This window comes from Strigops habroptila, chromosome 1 (assembly GCF_004027225.2).
Source record: "Strigops habroptila isolate Jane chromosome 1, bStrHab1.2.pri, whole genome shotgun sequence".
In the NCBI taxonomy this organism is placed as follows: domain Eukaryota; kingdom Metazoa; phylum Chordata; class Aves; order Psittaciformes; family Psittacidae; genus Strigops; species Strigops habroptila.
In genome coordinates, this window is record NC_044277.2 from 120,915,659 (window position 1) to 120,936,625 (window position 20,967).

Genomic DNA, 20,967 nt, shown 5'->3' on the forward strand with positions numbered 1-20,967 from the left:
TTTGCGAGTGCTTGATTAGGTTTTCTGTAGCTGACCATGACTTGAGGTATTCTTTTTATCACATTCTCCAGATATTTTACCTCTAGACGGGAAATGATAGATCAGCAAAACTGTATTATTCCACGGCAATAAATAAATAATTTCATAGAGTAACATCCCGGTGGTCATGTGACTATTGTTGCTTTTCATCAGCATTCCACAGATTAACTGCACTGAGTCGTGGACCCCATTGATAGATGGAGAGAGCAGTATGTGTTCACTGTGGCATCACCTTGTCACTGCTAGTATTGTATGGTCAGTTAAGAAACAAAATTACCCGAGTGTAAATGACTGGGATTAGATGTTGAATATAAACATCTTGGTGAAACTTAGCTTTTGCATTTCTGTTTGTATAACTGTGAACCACTACAGTAGCACCAAATTGTGCTTATTTAACAGTTCTTCAGCTGTCAGATTTAATACAGCATTAATCTAGAAGGATTTAAATGGTACTGCTGTCCTGTATACAGTGGGCTTGAATCTGTTATGTGTCCAGTCCTCTTAGCACCCTAACAAAGGGAAAACAGTTTATGTAAACAACTATTTTCTAAACAAAGTAAGTCTTGCACAGCACAGAGCAAGCATATTTATTTCCTTACTGGTATGTTGTATTTAGCCTGTGCAATAAGCAATATGCCAAGCACCTCGTCCACTTTTATCAAGTGAGAAGTCACAAAGGTACCAGTTGATAGGGGTTGGTTCATTTTCACTTGAACTCCAGATGGAGTAATCCAGAAATAGCTCTTGCAGCACTGCTTTTATTTGTACAGAGAGGGATCATAGCAAATTGTTAACTTCATACACTGCAGTAGGTTGTTAACTTCTGTGGTCAGTGCTTGATGGACTATTATACTTCCGCAAATTGGACATCCACAGCTCTCAGTTTGTCTCCATACAACACTTCTCCCCTGGATTATTACTTTATTTTTTCTTTTCTGAATTCCTTTGATTTTTTTAGGGGAAAATCCTAAGGACAGTGAAACATTTATACCTCAAAACTTTAGGAAAGTGGTCTGTCACCTTCCTTGTCTTCAGCAAGTCCATAATTCATATGTCTTAAAAGTCCACATATTATTTTTTCATTATTATTCTATCCTAAACTCAAATCATTGTCCAGTATAGGGCTCATGCATTCATAGCTGCTTCACAGTTTTTTTCTTTTCTCAGGGAATATTAAAATATCCTGAGACACATTACCTCTCACTTTCAGTGAAGAATTATTTTCTCCCTTTTTGTCCTTTCCAGAACTTTATCCCTGTGCTCAGCAGATCTTCCCAGTTTAAAACCATCTGCCATTGTTAACTATTCGCTTCAAAGCTAATAACTTCACATAACTGGAATGAGTAGTTCTGACATTTTCTCTTACAGCCTTATTAGCAAAGCGGTGTGTTCATGCTGGGACACTGTAAGGAGTAGAGGGCATTGTCTTCATATTGGTTTTTTGTGAGACAACAAACAGAGCATCATTAAGTAAAAATCCAGAATCTGGAAAGCAAGATTTAAATCAGTCAACTGTTAAGGTATTGTGGGCACATATACCATATCCATAATGAATCCAGATCTTTTCAGTAATGTAGAAGTTATCTTTGATGTGAAATTACTTGCTGTCCTTGAGTTCTGTTAGCTTTTGCATCTGTGTGAATGTTTACAGTGTTGGTGCAGATTGTTTCTTTATTTTTTTCCTGCCCACACAGTTATTTTTCTGCTTCCAGACTAGCAGAGGTGGTTAGAACATATTCACGCTGACCCAGAAGGCCATAGGAAGAGATAAATTTTTCCTGTGTTAAAAGTGGGACATTTATTTCGTCTGCACTTTCATACCACTTATGATTAGAATTGAATTTTAAGTGTGTTTCTTTCTGCTAATAGACAATGAATGAATTTGGCAGCCATGGTACATGTTCAGCATCAGTGGGCTTTTTAAAAATGTATTAGAAATATTTTGTAAGGATTTTAAAGCAGAGAAATACACAGCTTTATAGCTAGGGTGGCTTTCAGTCAAATTAATCAAAGTGATCTTTCAATATACCACCACCAACTGAGCTCTTCCTCATATTCCACTTTTTCACTCCCTACGATGCTTTGGGTGGCTCAGAAAGATGCTGGAGTTGTTGAAAAGAAACGAAAAATACTTTTCATGAGAGCAAGAGTCATTCTTTCTAAGTAGCAGAAAAAGTATTTCTGCATCTCCCCTTTCTGTAACTAACTTGTGTTTGTCAAAATGACAGTTGAGTCCCATTCACAAACCAGAGTAATTATCATTTGCAGTACTGTAAGTGACTGTCTGAAGACACACATAAGATGTGCAGGGAAAAATGATCTTTTATTAGATCAAATGGTAGAGGTGGAAAAACCAGACAGGCTGAGAGGCACACATGCCTTTTGCCTTACTTACTCCTGTCTCTTGAAGACTGCTCTCCAGTTCGGAAGACCAGTCATTTCTCAAGTGCTCTTTGGGAATACTAATTTAGGAACCTAATTAGGCTCTCACTGATAGTGGGTAACTTTTATAAATGAACAGAACTACCATAATCTACTGGCTAAATTAGGACTAGGCCATAAGATATCATAGGTAATTCTTCTTATTTGAAAGATATTTAACTCAGATGCTCTGGTAAAGCTGCTACTTAGAGACAGAAGCATTCAGGTAAAGAATGGATGGACATAAAGGCTGCAGGATGCTTTTGACGGCCGAGAACGGACTTCTGGGTTAAAAAGCTGACTGCTTCACGGAAGCAGTGTTAGTGTTTCCACCCGTTTTACTTCTGTTTTCCTGTCATTCAGGTATTCACTGGATACATACACTTCTGTTGGAGAACAAGTAGCTGAGTAAATAGGTTAAGTGGAGTTGACTGATAATGATCTGCAGTAGAATAACAATATTTTAATGTTGTTAGTGATTCATAGTTATGGTTTTATAAGCCATTTACCTCAGACTCTAGGTAATTGTTAAAATCAACAAAACAGAAGGCTAAAAAAAGGAAGCATTAAAAGAATCTGAATCAGGAAAAACAGCAACAAACCCCCCTTTTTTTTCAGTATGCCTTGCTGTAGCCCTTTTAGATATATCTAAATCAAAATAGTAAATAGCTCAACACATTTAAGGTATAATGGAAAGGGAAACAATGCACATGGTCGGCAGACATTTTTCGCAGACATGACTGGTTTCCTCATTTGCAGAATCATATTTGCTGTGAACAAAGGCTTCCTGATTGTCATATGAACTTGACTAGAAAGCTATCCTGCAGCAAAAGAGATATCAAATATTAATGTTTGTGCTTGTGTAGCCAAAGGTGTGTGTATTGAATAGGTCTTGAGTCTGGATATAGCTAAAGCCTCTCATAAAAGCTAAATACAATTTAAAAATTACAGTGATAAATCAATGCTGTGTATTTTGTCAATAACTGATGCTAGGTAAAATCAGATACAACCTCTGAGTCTGACATAAAAGATAAAGGCAGACAAGGCAGAGAAAATTGTGTTTACCAAGGAAGGAAATATCTTCTTACTTTTTTTTTTAATTCAGCATAGGAGGCAGCAGGAGGTTTTGTGTGTTAAAGACGTATACATACATAGGCAGAGATCATTTGCTCTATATTTTAAATATAGGGCATTGTAGCTGTTGTGTAATGAATGAGTTAAAAGAAAGTTGTGGTTTGTGTCACGGCGCAGGTAGATGCTGTTGTGCAAGCCTTGCAGTCTGTAATACATCAGAACAGTTCCTTCTTTCAGCTTGGATAAATAATGCCCATAGAAGTAAGTGCCCAGAGAACATTAAACAGTGTCTGTTCTTCCCATAAGTACACACAAGTTCCCCAGTGGCTCTGATGCAACCTGACTTTTAATAACTGGGCTTTATGCTTGGCTTCCTTCTCTCAAAATCAGGCTGCAACAGCAGGACACGTGTTGACCTTTTATCTTTCAGAAGGCACAGGAACCAGGGGGGAGTTTACTTCTTGTCAGGAAGTCCTCCCTCTACCTTGCCAGGCAAAAAAGTGCTCAAGCGGCAATATGTAAATATTAGGTACCCAACCTGGTGGTCTCTCTCCATTTACCTTTTGGCTTTTATGCACATTGGTCAGTAAGGTTTGAAGTTTTGGTGAACCTCCATAAGCTCTGTCTTTTTAAAACGAGATTGTCGTTCTTCCTGTAGTGTAACCATGGAAACAGACAGGGAACCCTTAAAGAAAGTGATCGAACATGCTGTGCTAATTAATCCTACCCTTCAGTTTTCTTTCAGTTGAAGGATGTGGTTAAATAAATTTTGCATGAGTAAGCATATTTGGGTATGCAAAAGGGTATAAAATATGTAGCAAATTTTTCTTTCAGAAGGGTATCCGAAAAAAAACCTGATAACTGTCATCTGTTTGCATCTGGAGCATCAAAACAAGAAATGCAGTATCTTGCTAGTGCCTCACATATATATTTTGATAGCATTCTTTTTAAACTGTAAATATATCTGAAAGATGAGGATATTTCTTCATGCCTTAAGTGTGATGAGAGACATTTGCATTAATTTTAAGTCTTCAAGGGAAAGTGTTCATAATTGCAAATGCCTTCCTTATCTAGAGTGTTATTCAGAAAAAGCAAACCTTGCCCTTGCTCTCTCCCTGAGAGAAAGCAACTCCTCCAAGACATTAGCCTAATTCACGTCCTTTCAGTTCTGCACAGGGGCAGTGATTGACTGCCAAATTTTCCTCTGCCAAATTTTAGCCTTGGTTGTTCATTCCTGCTTAGCCATTGGGCTCTTTAGTTTCGAAAGTAGTGTATGTGCCCACCTAGGAAACCAATTGGCCGCAACTTACAACATGGCCTGTACCCATAAAACTCTTATAGCCGGTGATGCTGTCTGATCCAATGTATGGCCTCAGCTTGCTTTTACAAATCACCATTTTGCTTATGACTTTCTCCATTCCAGTACTGATCCTCTTATAACTGAGAAACCAGATGTAGCAGCTTACCTCAAATGAGGCTTTCATGGTGTTTTGGGAGTGAAAAGCAGATTAAAGAAAAACATTTAGTTGTCCAACAGGCTGGGATTAGCCCAAAAGGGCCATCCTTTGAAAATCAGAGGGATTTTAGTTAACCTGGAAGGGGTTAGAGGTGGAGGAGATCTAGAAGCAGTGGGCTGAAGAAACAAGATAGGCAGCAGTCCCAGCAAGATGGGAGGGCTGTCTCCATGCTGAATGGTCATACAAGAGGAGGAAAGGTGTGCTTAGGCTAACTATAGCACTTGCGAAGCTCCATCCTGGCCGGTAAAGTTGCAGAAACTGGCAGGCAAGCGTGGATATTGTATTGTTTGCAGTGTGATGTCTGGTATGGCAAGTTGGGTACTCATTCCTCCCTCCATGGGAGATTTCTTGAGTGTGTAGATCAAAGACTTTGTGTCATGGAAACCTGAGTTCATTTTTAACTCCACAAGCTCCAAAGTTTTTTTGATAGTTTCTTCCAAATCACATGATGTTTCTGGCTTCTTAAAAATACCTTTTCCCTGCCTGCCTATGTCTTTTCTTCTGTCAAAGTTAGGTAGAAGATTAGAGAGGAAATCATTTGCAACCAAATTCAGCCTTTCTGAGGCAAAACTAAACAGGGCCTCCAACAGGGAAAGAAGAAATGGAGGCATTGACTCTCCAGGCTTCTCAAATCCTTTCATAATTTTTATTTAGCTTAATAATAATAGGTCTGTATCCACAGATTCAGGGACTACTGTTTCAGTTTAGTCACATGGGACACAGGAGCTCAGAAACTCGGATTTGTTAATGTTTCTCTGGGCTAGGAATAAGAATTACTCACCATTTAGAACATTTGGTAGTTTCTGATCTTCTAGAAACAAAACCATTAATCTGGAGGTTCAGGCAATGCAGAGAATGAGTGTGACCTCTCCTCTGGCCTCTTTGGGGATGTACCTGGCCATGAGCCAAGTTATTCGTCAAGGTGGTGTTCAAGTGCACAAACGTAAAAGAGATGGAAAGTCTGAAAACTGAAAACAAAAAAGGTTATACATATTTGATTTATTTTTTGTTTTGTTTTTAGGTTAAATTCTGGCATACAAGTCAAATTATTCCCCTACACTGGTCTAATTGCTATAATCAGCTGATAATGCAATCTACTGGCGAGATTTGCCATCATTACTATGGAGATATATTCACTGAGATTAACTGTTCTTAAATAGCTTCTCCAGTGTATTAAGAATAAAGGTGTAAAGGATTCTCATGTGCCCTTATGTGAATTCTTACGTTGCGTATTTCTTTATGAGTGTATGCCTTTGCTTTTTGGTTTCTGTAAGGTGTAATATGTGAAATTCTGTTTGAGTAATTTAATTTGTTTTGTGAAAGGGAAATCCGTAGTTCTTTGTTTGGGAAGACACAAAAAACCCCGGTAGTACATTCTTCTGATTTCCATTACCTGTGCATGTCCAGTGTTCCCAAGCAAGGGAGCAGATGGTCTCAAGGCGGCAACTAGGAGCAAATTATTTGGAAAAGTTGTTTGCAGGCCCGTGATGGGGACAGTCACCATAGCCCTGAAAATCTTTTCCCATTTCCTGGATGAGAGAGGCTTCTGTAGGAGAACTGTTAAAAAAATATGCTCTCTACTGTTTTTTTCAGCATATGAGGGTCTCTTCTAAAATCTTTCCAATTTTACATGAGACAGATTATGGTTGTGTAGTAATATAAATTATTTTAAATTACTTGACAAGCTTAAAAGACAATTACTGTAAACAGTATATCTTTAGTAGGCCACAGATTTCATTGAAATGATTTCTGCTTCTGAGGTTGGTGTACTGCCAATATACATTTGTTTAGAGAGAAGAATTTTGCACATACCATTTTCTAAAGCATTATTGCAATATTAATATTTATTTAAATGGTAATGTGTAAGTGTGTCTACTGCTTTCAAATATAAACTTGAATAAGCAGGCTGGGGTTTGCAGTCTAAACTGTGGAAGGTTTCCTTAGGCTCCCCTGAAAAAAAACCAAACCTCATCATCTGTGGCACTATCTGCCTGGGAGTTTCCTTTTCATTCCCTTTTTCTAAATAACATGAAATGAAAGGCTATCAATGCCTAAGGATGAGCAGTTAATGGAAATCAAAATCTTTGTTTATTTGTCTTTCATTTCAGTATACCACAGTGTATCTTTGCGTCTCTCCTGGGCCTGTGGTTGTCATTATGAAAAGCATATTTTATTATTTCTTCTTTAATATTCACAGGTCTGATAGCCAGGTACTAAGCAGATGCTACCGTGTTATTTTGTTAAGTAACTTACTCCAATACTAGAAGAAAAATTGCTTGCAGCATGCCATCATGTTATGTGGTGTGTGCTCGTATGTCCTTTTAGGATCATAACTATACAGCAGACTATTTCTTTGTTTTGCTTGCATTAATTTATTTGCATTTACCCCACAGGTCTTGCAAGGGCTAAATCAGTTCCCAGCCATACATATTCCAATGAAGTGGTAACTCTGTGGTACAGGCCTCCAGATGTCCTTCTGGGATCAACAGAATATTCCACCTGCCTTGACATGTGGTAAGTATAGAATCCTTACACAGGACTCTATGTAGGTGTTTTAGCTCTGATTTTTTTAATATGTGTAAAATAAATATATCACAGGATTAGTGGTATAAGTTAAAAAACTTGTGTAATCTTTGTGGTCCACTCAGTATCTCCCTAAAGCAATCCCCTCCTGCCACCCCACTGGTTGGCAACTGGTACCTGCTGTTGACACACAACTAGAAGAGCCATTGGTGCTTTGCGAGAGACTTTCTGAATTTCTGAACTCAACTGAGTTGTTACTTGACGTTTGTAGTCATAATGTGGTACTTTGATATGATATGGTATGATACTTGTTTTGCAGAAGATAGATAGACTTTCACCATGCCCAGCTGTAGTAAGGACAAACCCAGGATTCTCCGGATGCGTGAATACAGCCTCAGTTCTTAATCTGCTGTACTTGTTAGCAGTAAATCAGTGTGTGGCACATCACTGAATAGTTTTCTTTCAAACCTGCAGATTTTATTTAGGCCTGCAGGTTTAATAGGGCAGTTTGATTTGTACAATATATGGCACCTTGCACCTTTTTGATAACATCATTTAGTATTGTGTTGAACAAAGAAGTTGTTTGGTTTTCTGACCAAAGTGGAGGTTCTTTGTTTATCCTGTAGGTTTTCAGGTCACAGGATGTCTGTAATCTGTACAAATTCTAGAATTAGTAAGAGCTTCAACTGTGTTACTGGAAGCAATGCATGTTTATTCAAGAAACAGAAAAGTGGAAAAAATATTTTTCCTTACAAAGAAAGTCTCATGCTCCAGAAGACATTATTTTTTTTAATATGTATTTGACTTTTTAGATTTATACAACTCATTTCATTTGAGAAAAAAAATATACTGAGCAAGTTTTAGAAAAATATAATGATTTTTTTTGTAGTTTGGTGAAATGTCTTTCTTTAATACAGGCAACCTAAATGCAGAATAATGATTATGTTAAAATCTAGAGGTAACCGTAAGATAAGGTTAAAAGGACCTTGTGTTTTCATATGGTGGGTGAATAATATTTGTCAAGGTAATCTTGCAGATTAGTACTGAAACTGATTACCTATCAGGAGTATTTTTTTTCTGAGGAAGAGAGCTAAGCGTGACTGTGTTGTGTTTAGTCTGTAGCCAAGATCAGAGAATGTGCGATGAAAAGCTGCATTTTCCTGAAAATCTCATCTAGTTTGTTCCCATAGCACTGTTAAGTCTTGGCTCTTGGGAGCAGGAGTTAGAAGCTGCAGGATTATTTCATTTGAAGGAGTTACAGAGTAAGAATCCTAGAATATCTAATACTGAAGAGAGTGTTTAGTATAACTGGGCCTATGGCTGCTGTAGTTCCTTGACCTGTAAGGGTAGATGAACTAAGAGGCAGGAAAGGGCAAGTGAGCAAACTTCTCCAAATGTGAATGTTGTGATATTGCAACTGAACCAGAGGCAAAGGCAGCATCTTCTGTATCAGTTGTGTGGTTTTCTTCAAACCATTCTCCACCTCACAGATAGAAAATAATTTCCCCGTGCATCTCAGCTTCTCATCTACCCTAAAACTGTCCTGTTTTCCCAAAGATCAGGCTCAACCTGGTGTCTTCACAAATGGTATGCAAACTCCACGTCCCATCTGCTCCTGACGTGCTGCAGTCACCTCTTTTCCAAGATATACGTCGACTCACATAGGGTGAGGCAGGACAGCTGCATCCGAGGATGAAAATAGCTGGGAGACATAAATAGTTCTTTCTGCTCATTTACTTAAGGTTCAGTCTATGTGTGTTCAGTTCTTGAGAGTTCCACATGTTTATGTATGTGTGTAGATACATGTCTCAATTTGTGAAGTACAAAGAGAATGAGAGAATGTATGGAAGTGGGTAAAGAAACTCTAAGATGCTTTTTTAGTCAAAGGAGACATTGGGAAATTATTTTTTAAAAAATGTTTACCAATTCTAAAAATTACTGCACTTTGAAATGAAGGGATTTTTTGATTTTTTGTTTTGTTTGCTTTGTTGGGTTTTTTTAACTGAACAAAGGGGTTTAAAATATTTTTGATTCTCACTGAAACTTATTCCACAAAGAAAAATAGTTCACTCAAAAGTTCAATAGTTTGTCAAAAATAGATCTTTTAACACCCCTTCCAATAATGATTTTAGTAAAAGAGCTATTAAAGAGTCCAGTCAAACTATGGGGTGTTACTGTGATAGAGATCAAATTAAACCATGCGGCTAATAGAAGCATTTCAAACTTACTGTAAATGCAGACTGAGCATTTCCTTCATAATCATATGTTTATATTCAAATTACATGGACAGCATGGCAGATCAAGGAAGGACACAAAATGCCACATCAGCATTCCAGGTCATTATGTTGTGTCCTGACAAAAATGATGCAAGAGTACTGGGGAAGAATACAATAATTGTGTCTTCAGTGATACCAATAAATGATCTCTTTCACAGAGTGTTTCACATAGGTCTAAAAAAGATTCAGGTGCTCAGGGATAGAGGTGGTGAGTTCTGCTTCAAATTAAAAACATCATACTGCTCTGTTACAAGATTTGTAGCCCTTACAAAATTTTTGCTGCCCTGTGCCCACTGAAGAACTATGAAAAGCTTAGAAAAAAGTCCTAGCAATAGTTTCTTTCACATGGCAGGAATTCATGTAGAGGCTCGGCTACTGCCACATTAGAAATCAGATTAGAGCAAATGTATATTGCGTGTGACAAAAGTGCTTTAGGTTTTTACTGCTACACTTTGCTGGGTTATCTGAGACAGTGCTTCCAGATTAATTGCAAGAGGTGTAGTTGCATGTTAAGGTCACTTATGCTTATTTGGCACATCTAACAGTATGCTCTGCTGGAGCACAGGCAGGCTTGGGGCTTTATTTATACAACGGTTGTACATAGCTGGGCCATAATTACATTAAAACCACTTAGTGGCTTCCCAGAGTGGGAGGAAGGGAGGGATGGAGAAACCTACCATCAGATTCCAAGATAATTTGGTAATTTGTTATCAAAAGTGTATTTGTAGCATTAGCATTTTTATGCAATTACTGGCATTATGTCCTTATGGCAGATAGCGTGTGCACTCCTGTGTCCTTATTGATGATTCACATGATGACAAAACTAGGCAGCCACTTCACTAAGTATTTAAATAATGTTGAGGTAGAAAGCACAGCTGTTTCTTCCATTTAGGGGGGGAAGAAAAAAGAAGATTAAAGGCCTTTCCTATAGCCATGATAAATGACATTTCATGGTGGTTCCCCAGAAACAGAAAGTGGGGCTGCTACTAAGTAGAAGACCAGCTGCATAAAAAAAAAGAGTCCAAATATTAACCACTGGACAGTGGCTGGGAAGCAGGTGGCAGAGGCTGCGGGCTATTTTTACACTTCATTTGCTGGTGTAGGGCATTAGGATAGTAACTAAAAGCTAATGATCCACATGCAGGGTTACATTCTCCTGCATTCCTTTTTAAATAGCCACTGGCAATAAAATAATATTAATGAAGACGTACATGCATTAGTGGTGTCAGGCTGGTGATGGAAATCAATGTGGTAGGCTTTGTGATTTACTGCTGACAGCATTTAGTACAGAGACATTGTATGAATGTATTATACTACCCATGACTGCATCAAAGAGTTGTGATAACCTTTGATATACATTTTTTCTAGTTTGTCCTCTTGATGAGGACTTACTAGTAGCTAATAAAATGGCTTTGCATTGCCTCTGGTGTAACTTGTACCAATCCTTGAATTTTACAGTCTTTTGAAAGTCAATGCAAGGAAAATAAGCTTCAACACATAAAGGGTTGATGTTTTTACTAAAACCCATATGTAAGTAATACAGAAACACAGGGAAAAAATCCCCAAATGAACCTCTTCTGTTTGTTCCTTACAGGAAGAATATAGTATTTGTAAATGAAGTAATTTAAACAGGTTATTAAATCCTTTTTGATTCTGGTAACATGTGCACTGCTACATCTGGGTTGCTTACATCAAGAAGCCACTAGGGATATTTTATTTCGAAGTACAGTTGTCTTTAAACTGCATTGGGTAACAGCTGGTGATTTTTTGCATATCCTGTTCTTTTGCTTTTAAAAAATACATTCTTAGTCACAGGTAAACTGAAAAGTTATGGGCTGTGACGTATTTTAAATTCACTTTTATTAACTAACATTAGCTATGTTTAGTGCTGCGGAAGAAATAACTTAAAGCTAGGTAGTCAAATGTTACAAAATTGCTTATTAAATCACTTATTTAACTTTGTAACATCTGGATTGATTTACATGATTTCAAATCTGATCTTAATTTAGGGAAAGCTCTTCATATGGAATTTTTATATCCTATTATTAGAAAAATAAATGATATTTTTCAGGAACATACCACTTTTCACACATAGCCTGCTCCAAGTGCAGATTTGAGTACTCACTGTAATTCCATGCATGCTTCCATAAATATTTGACCAATGAAGACCTATGACTAATTAAGATATTTATTAAATAAAAATGGATCTTGTCTTAGACACAGGTGCACTAAATTATGTTTTTACACGGGGGACGTTACAAAGGCATCTCTATCTGGTTTCTGCTGTAAACACTTTGCAGTGAGAGAAATCCAAGAGCAGGAGTCCCAGTACGCCCTGAAGAAATACTGCCTGGGGCCTGAGAGAGAAAACAGCATAGGGTGAATTGGTTCTTTTGCCCGCAATGTTCTTTATGATTATGACTTCCACTCCAAAGAAATGTTAATCTATAGGATATTAAGGTGAGGATTTTGCGATACCTATCAAGGTACTGTTAATTAAACTTCTCTTGTTCTCAGTGAGTTCTTCAAAACTTTTATCACCTGAATTAGCTTTTGATTGGAAAATTCTTACAGGGTCAAATTCATAGCAACACTGTGTGTGAGGAAACAGTCTTGGTCTGTAGTTACTGGAAGAGCATCTCAGTTCCTGGCTAAAAACTATTTTCATCCATTTGGAACATCAGATTTGCAGTCACTTTTTCACTGCTGGAAATACGTTTCATGTGTGTCAGGAAAGTATCTTATTATGGTATCTGGATCCAGAAGAGAAAACCTGGCAGAACATGTTCAACAGAAAAATATCTCATGGCAAAATATTCCTCAAGTTTGACAATTGTTTTCTCGAGCTTTTTCTGTATTCTGCTTTTTAGAACAAGTCTAATAGAAAGATGTGTGCAAAAAGATATCATGTGCATTTTAATCCCTCATGAATATAGTATTTCTTAATATAGGAATTAAGCGTTGCTACAGAGGGTTGGATCACAAAACAAGTTTCGGGAGCTTTTATTTCTAGGTAGTTCAGTGACACGGGCAAGAACATTAGCACTCTCTTCACTTGTAATTCCAATTGCTTCGAGACTGACTAAAGAATACTTTGAACTATCATACCTTCAAGTGTATTATTTTTCATTCATTGCATCTGCTTTCTGCAGAAATTTTAATATTGTTCTTTGTCATCATGGAAGGGAAACTGTGCTTCACTGATTACTTCTCATGTGATAACTGTAATCTGCTTGCCTTATTGCCCCTTTTCTTTGACCAGGCCGTATCTCCCTTTACTTGGTTTTCATAAAATCCTTCCCCTTCTGAAATCAAATCCTGCATGCTGAAAACAGGCTTCATGATCAGATAGAAACCTTCTGTGAAGACCCACCATAGGTCTTCACTATGAAGAACATGCTGAGTGTCACCACCTTCACAGAGCCTGCTAGAAAGCAGATCTGTTCAGAGCAGAAAGTCCAACACTTTAAAACATGTATAGTAAGCATACAGGCTTTCTATAATCTTGATTTAAGTGTAAACTAAAACTTGGTTTGGAAAGTTAGACACACTCATTTCAGAGTGTGTCTGTAGTCTCTTTTTTGTATCCATCAAGAAAAATCAGAATATGAATTCAAGGAAACAACCCTAATAATTTTTTATAGATTACACGTCACCAAAGCTTTTGTGTTATTTTTTTAAACAGTATTCAAGTAGAGATAGGCTGGAGATTCTTCCTGTCACATTAATGGTCTTTGTTACACAGAGACAGGAATGTGAATTCTTAAGCAAAAAATGTAACCCTAACCCACCAGTAAGCAAGTTAATTTTAAGGGAGTACCCTCTTGAATTAGAAAAGCTGTGCAGGAAAAAAAAAAAAAAAAAAAAAGGCAGTTTCCTGAGGCATTTGACTTCATTTTTACAGGCTCATTTACTATGTCAATTTAAATGCAAGAGTAACTCATTTAGCTGTGCTATTAACTCTTACTCAGCATAAGGCTCTATGGTGGCAGCCAGAGTCCCAGGAAATTAAGCAGGACAATGGAAGAGCAATATTAGATGGTATGGCCACATATGGTCTCATCAATACATCAATAGGTTTAGTCACGCTTTTTGTCATCAGAGGGTAAGCCACCCATTTCAACATTAAATGGCTGTCACTTTTACTTTGCAGGGTTATCCTATGCTGGATCATTGGAAAGATCTCTGAACAAAGTCGTGGCATTTGGCTTATTTATTCAAAATCTGAAATCCTGTAAAGAGAGTAGGAAAATTTGAATTGAGTACACTGAAATGTCTTAGGCTAATGTTCTTTTGTCACTAATTATTTCTCAAGCACTGCCTGAAGATGTTGTTGTGTGCTGAGTATGCACAAATTATACATAAATAACATACCCTTGGAGATGCATGCACGTTAAAGCCAAGTTAATTTTCTGTATTTCATATTTCAAGAAGCAATCTGTGTGTCATAGAAACTAGAGATGGGAGCAATCTGTGAAGTCATCTTTTCCACTCTCCTGTTAATCCAAGTCTGTTCCCTGAAGAATATTCTTAAGTGTTTCAGCTTGTCTGGTGTTACACAACTGTAACTGTGGAGCTTCAAGTCCATTGGGAGGCTGGGGGATAGCACAATTGTTAAGTGTATTTCTCTAACACTCACCTTAAAATTTTTATTTCCTAAAGGCATTCTGCTATTTCTAGTTATACTATCATGGATCTATCTACAGTTCTGGGAACCATTAAAATCCTAATCAGTTCTTCCCTGTCCTTCCCTGCATAATTTTAAATATAGGCTCATCATGTTCTCCCTGTCCCTTGTCTTTTCTTGTAGCCAAGAATGACATTGTTCTCTTAATTTTTCCTTACGAAACACTTCTTCTGGCACAAAAATAGGTCTTGCTTTGCTCAAAAATATCTCTAACCTGTTTAATAGTTTGTGAGGTTTACAAAAACAAGACTAAATTTCAAGGCCTTTTAGAGGCGTTCCTTCTTTTCATGTTCAGTGTGTATGCACTTACGCTTTGTGATTCAGGGATCCTATTATATACTCAGTTTCTCTTTGCTGTGAACCTAAATTTCACTGATACCACTAAGACATCTAAAATACCTTCCAGCCATCTTGAAGCCTTTATGTGTTGTTGTGGCTTTCTGGATATTTCTATCAATTCAATGTCATGCTGCTTCTTTTATTTTTTATTATTTTCCTTTTATTTTTTTTTTTTTAATATTCATGTAGTCTTCTATTTCTATTGACTTATTCTTCAGTGTGCTTAACACCATAACCTTTGAAACCAAGCATAAGCTTAATTTTCAAGTGGGCCAAAAGGAATGGCAGTTCCCTGGCTCAGACCTTGAAGGTTGTTTATGCTTCTTTCCTCAATGATTTTAATAACCTTTTTATTTTTGTATTAGTTGTTTCTATAACTCCAGTACTCTTTCACTCTCATTTCAGCATGTGACTAAATGGAGTATTAGGTTACACAAGAGTCCAAGACACGCAGTAAGAATCTTCTTTCCAAGCAGGAAATTTTTCCTCACTAGAGTTGTTTGCAGTTCTTACTTGATTTTTGGCTCATACTTGTGTCAGACCAACTAAAAGTGGAAAATTTTGTAAATAGATCATGTGAAAAAATACAAAACTTGGCAAAATCTTCCTGCTGCCTTTACAGCATTTCTGTTCAAACAGCCAGCTGAAGATTCTCTGCAGATACCAGTACATGCCCTAGAATGATACACTGGTTTAATCAAATGCCTGTTTTCTGGTTGCAAGAATAGAACTCTAATCCTCTTTTCTTTAGTCTAAGTTCAATTGTTTTATTTGTTATCCTGAATAAATGGTTTCTGACTAAATCTTGAATTTTTCCTTGTCTGAGATCCTGATACTGTTTATAAGTATTTGACTAAGATAAATTGTGCCTATCTGTGCCTAATGAAGCACTAACCAGACTAAATGATGAATGGCAGTTTAATAAATTCAGTTCATTTGGTAACCAGCAGAAGCATATGGAACATAAATTTTAACCTCTCTTTTATAAACACCTGAACTATTCTAAAATTGGACTGGAACTGTGCTTTCCAAAGTTTTCCTCCACTTTTCAATGCCTAAGGAGAAACTTTGCTTAATATATCTATGCTTTGGGACATAGAATTAGAAAATAGCGATGCATGTTTAATTTTCTTCTTCAAGAAATTTGACGATAAACTCTCATCGTTCTGGAATGTAAAATTATTTCATTAGCGTTAGGACAAGGGATAATGGGTTTAAGCTTAAACAGGGAAAGTTCAGGTTGGATATAAGGAAAAAGTTCTTTACTGTGAGGGTAGTGAGGCACTGGAACAGGTTGCCCAAAGAAGTAAATGCTCCATCCCTGGCATTGTTCAAGGCCAGGTTGGACAGAGCCTTGGGTGACATGGTCTAGGGTGAGGCGTCTCTGCCCATGGCAGAGGGGCTGGAACTAGACGATCTTAAGGTCCTTTCCAACCCAAACCATTCTATGATTCTATGATTCTGTGATTCTATTCAGTAGTGGTCAAAGCCTTCAGAAATGAGTAAAGCATGTGTTGTCTGCTGATAATCGTGGTTAAGTAGTATCTATGAATACTCAGCTCTGGACTTGATGAAAATATGCAATCAATTTTCATTAAGTTGTTTTATTCTAGAACCAGTTCCTCACCAATATATGCACTCATATTCCTAAAATTAAATGCTACTTTCTGAATACATCATCACGATGCATAAGCAATGAAAAGGTATGTAATTACTACATTCCAAATCATTTCCTTCTTAAAACAAAGTTAAATTAGAGGTTATTGCTGGGATTTTCTGCACAGAAACACAACTCCCAATTTCAGGGAAAGGTGGTGCCATAGTTAATTTTCCAAATTCTTGGTTCAGTTTGTTACATATTTGGGGTTATTGAATCAGTATTTGTTTTGGGTGAAGGGGTTTTTGTGTTGTTGCATACAGAGACATACAGCATGTGTAGGTGTTTGCATGTGGAAGTTGTAGAAAAATGTATGTAGCAAAATGTAATTGAACAAGTTAAAATAGATAATCAAATTGGTAGCCAAGGGGGATATTTTCTCTTAAGATTATTTTTGCTGAGGGAACAAGGAACTCTTGAGCTTTCTTCAACCAGAAACAATGCAGGTGCAAGTTTGTAATTTGTTTCACTTTTCAGATGAAGAAAGTTCACAGGTTATCTGAAGTTTCAATTAAGAGTCACAGAATTGTTCCTCTACTTGTGAGAATCCATTCTTTGTGCTGTAGTTAGTATGTCTCAGATATTTTTTTCTCTCTGATTTCCCAGTACTTCTGCTTAACTGAGTGGGATGAGGGGGACTCATGTGAAGTACCTTTTGGGAGATACCACAGACAGGTGCAGTAATGGGGTGGCTGTTACAGCAGGGAGAGGTGGGAGTCCGCGGCTGCTCAGCCTGTTGCAGCACCTCTCAGCCAGAGCTTCTGGGACATGGGGTCAGGAACCTCCAGAGCTATGGGCTTTGAGCTTCCTTCTTTTATGCTGGAAGAGGGGAGAAGAAAGCCCAAGCAAGCCCATCCCTGAAGTCACTTGCATTTGGGCAGCAGCTTAGTTCAGTGGCTGTGAGCAGCCACATGCCTTTTTCCTTTGTACTCATCTTTTTTCAGGTTCTGCTCCTATGCAAAGCCATTGAAGTTTGCCTCTGTGCTGTAGTTCTGTTCCCATTCAACATTCTTCCAAGGGTGTTCTCTCACTGCTGTTCCCACATCCTGCTGCTTGGGAAGCACTCATACAGAGACCAGCTACTGTACCTTTATAGGTCTCAACAGCTACCAACCATATTCCTGCTACCTCTACACTTGCCTTCAAACACCTGAGAAGTATTTGTACATATACATTGGTTTTAGTAAATGTGCATGCTTGTCCTTCAGCCCAGGACTGATTTTAAAAAATAAGTAAATAAATATTATTTAAATATTGGTAATGAAGACAAAACTATTGTTGCTGGCCATTTAATCTATAACGTATCTTTCTAACATTGCATACTTTCTTTTTCTTTTTTCCTCTGTAGGGGAGTGGGTTGTATCTTTGTAGAAATGATTCAAGGTGTTGCTGCTTTTCCAGGAATGAAAGACATTCAAGATCAACTTGAAAGGATATTTCTGGTGAGTTCTTTATTGCTGAAGTAATATGCCCAAGATAACAAAGGATTGATTTATAAATGTTCACATATTTCTTTGTGTCAGGAATTAAATCACTGACAGAGCCAAGGATCAGAAGTCTAGTCTGCAAGCTAGGTAAAGTTTACTTGATGTAGTCTTGAAGACTGTGTAATAAGTTCAGATCCTAATTTTTTCAAATAATCTACAGAAAGGTTTTTATACAATTGTGGAAAAAGCTTTCCAAATGTAAGGCAGTGGAAATCCAGCCAGTTTGTCATCCTCAATTTGCAAGTGATCAAAACCAACTACTCTGGCTGGTGCTCTATTGATATTATGGTATTATTATAATGGCAATGGCAGGTATTTTTTGTGAGACAGACATATAAAGGAAAAGTAAGATGGGAAATGAGGTGGGAAACAGAATGGGAAATCAGAAATTGTGCTGCTACACAAGTGCAAGGGGAGTCCTTGACTACTGCTTCTGCTGCCTGGTTGGGCCCTTCATAATGTGTATGGGTAGCTCGTAGGCACTCAAGACACATCCACATTGGGAGTGAAAGAAGAGGTAATTTATAACAAGCATAAACCATCATTTACACATTTGTGTGTGTGTGTTTAACTTGCTCTTTCTCCCATTGTGCTTTGGGTTTGACAGTTCCCTTTCAAAAGCTTAGGAACAACTTGACTCCCCAGTAAAAGGTTTTGTTTCCTCCAGTGCCTGCTGAGAACTGTGCTGTAGTGGAGTGGGTTTATTCAGGGAAGCCACTGCTCACACCGATACTAGCCAGAGTGGCTTCTGGTACTGTGGGGTGGCCATCAGGGAAAGTATGGCAAGAGCAGCTTCTTCCTTCAACCTGGCAATCTCTGATTTGCTTCTGACCACAGATTTAGAAGGGAAGGATGAGCATATCCTTGCTTTTGAAAGTTATTTTGTTAGGAGCCATCGATTGCAAATGCAGAGGGGTTTTTTTGGTTTCTTTTTTGGCCCATGGGGAGGAAAAAAAAAACCATCTTTCATAATGTGTTTATAAAAATTACATTCTTCATTTTACTCAGACTTGCTTGTATTATATCTCTTGTTGGGACATAAGGGAATTTAGCAACTTCTTTTAGGAATGACTCAGAAAAAAGTACCTCTCTAAACCAAGACCTTGTTTGATTGTGATATAAAAATACTTCCTTTTCTGTGAAATACTTTGCATTTCTGCCTGCTGGCTAATACCTTGAAAATTCTGTGCTGTGGAAAAATAGCTGTGCTGCAGCAGACACAAGGAGCAGCAATTCTGAGCAGTTCCTGTGACGTGTCTAATTGCTTTGTTTGCTTGCCAGCTTGTGTATTTTAAGCTAGCAACTCCTGGGCCAGTTCTGGGGTTTTGTTTTCTTAAATTCTTCTCATTTATTGGGATGAAATTTCCTCCTTATTTATAGAACATGACATTTTGAAAACAATAAATTCCTTTTTGGGGCTTCAATTCATTTCCTGTGGCAAAATTTTAGTGAGTGTTTTTGCTATGGAAATTAAGTAGACTTCTAACGGCAGAAATCAGCGCTTCCTTTATTGGGGCCTTTTTGCACTATATCATATGAGATCATATGATAAAGTGCAAAAAGTGGAAGTGGTAAGTATATCATATAAACCTATTTTTGTATGCCTTTTGTAGACCTTTTGTATATTCCCATTTTCTTTTCTCTTACCTATCCTTGCAATAATTTGTGTGATAAATGCCAAGAGAAATACACCCTAGGATGATATTTGAGGCCTGCCAGTTTTTTTAGTTGTGTTTTAAAGCTTCCGCTGCAAATATTGAGAATGATGTTGAAATAACAAAGGATAATTTATTGACACTGTTTAGTTAATTTGATCTTTTACAAACCTTCAATTAAAAAGATAAAATTTGGACTGGAAAGTTTTATGGTCTGTTGTAAATCAGAGTTAATTTTTAAATCCTGATTAATTAGGCTTGCTAATGGAAGTGGCTAGTTACCCTTAGCTAAATAGCTTCAGTGAGTGCCTTCCTAATGTACTCTAAGCATCATTAAGAATTTAAGTTATCTGTTTAAAAGTTATAAAACAGGATTATTCTTGTTTGGCTTTGTATTTGAACAGAAGGATTAAATTCATTCATTCTCCAGTGAATCACGTGGTATGGTAGTTAATAGCACTGAAGTACAAAATTAATCAGGTTGTTAAACCAGATAACTAATACAATTAACTCCCACACGGTGAGCACTTACACAGCTGTGAAAGAAGCAGATCAACCAATAAAAGACTTTCACACAAAGTCTTCCCATAGTTTACATTTTCAACATCCAAGGGTGATGGTTTTCTTGTAACAAAGGGTAGTCCTCTGAAAATAGTATAAGGTACAGTCCACCTTCATACTAATCCATTTGTCCTGTAGTCCTCTTCTGAAATACGCAACTTGCAACAAAAGGTATCTGTGTTGTATTTGTTGCCATTGTTATTAGTCATAGCTACACATCCATAGCATGTATGAGTCCAGGTTGCAGCTTGAGGCTTTTAGGGAATCAGTTACATTCTAGTAGGAAAGTCACAAAATAATAAGAAAGAATAGTTGGGAAATGTGAACTGAATTTAATGTGAATAACAGTTTAGAATTCTTAAATGGATCTTTGATTTCCTATTGTATAATTTCACATTATTACATAAATGAAATTAAACAACATTGTATGTATGCTGTTTCAGCAATTATCAAGTGGAGGTCAAAGAGAGATTTTCTAAATGCTTTTGTGTATCTCTACCGTTGGCATTCTTCACATATCTTCATAGCAAGAGTAGATGCAATCCAGCACACCATGTATGTTTCTTCCTCATTACAATTGATATTTATTTATATTTAATAATGGCTTAAGTGATTGTATACAGTAGATTAAGAACAGAGATTCGTCTTTAAGTTTTAAGAACTTTTCTCTTCATGCTTGTGTTTCCCTACTTCTATTGTCTCAAACACATGTGGGTTTTTAAATATACACT

The 20,967-nt window shown here is 37.3% G+C and overlaps 1 protein-coding gene across 3 annotated transcripts in view; it reads left to right on the plus strand.

Annotated features, from left to right (window-relative positions):
- CDK14 (cyclin dependent kinase 14) overlaps positions 1-20,967 on the plus strand; it is a 318,486-nt gene that overhangs the window by 176,188 nt on the left and 121,331 nt on the right. For all 3 annotated transcript variants that reach the window (XM_030491797.1, XM_030491816.1, XM_030491807.1), the window contains 2 exons: positions 7,445-7,565; positions 17,882-17,975. In XM_030491797.1, the coding sequence (XP_030347657.1) occupies positions 7,445-7,565; positions 17,882-17,975 (215 nt within the window). The remainder of the gene's footprint in view (positions 1-7,444; positions 7,566-17,881; positions 17,976-20,967) is intronic.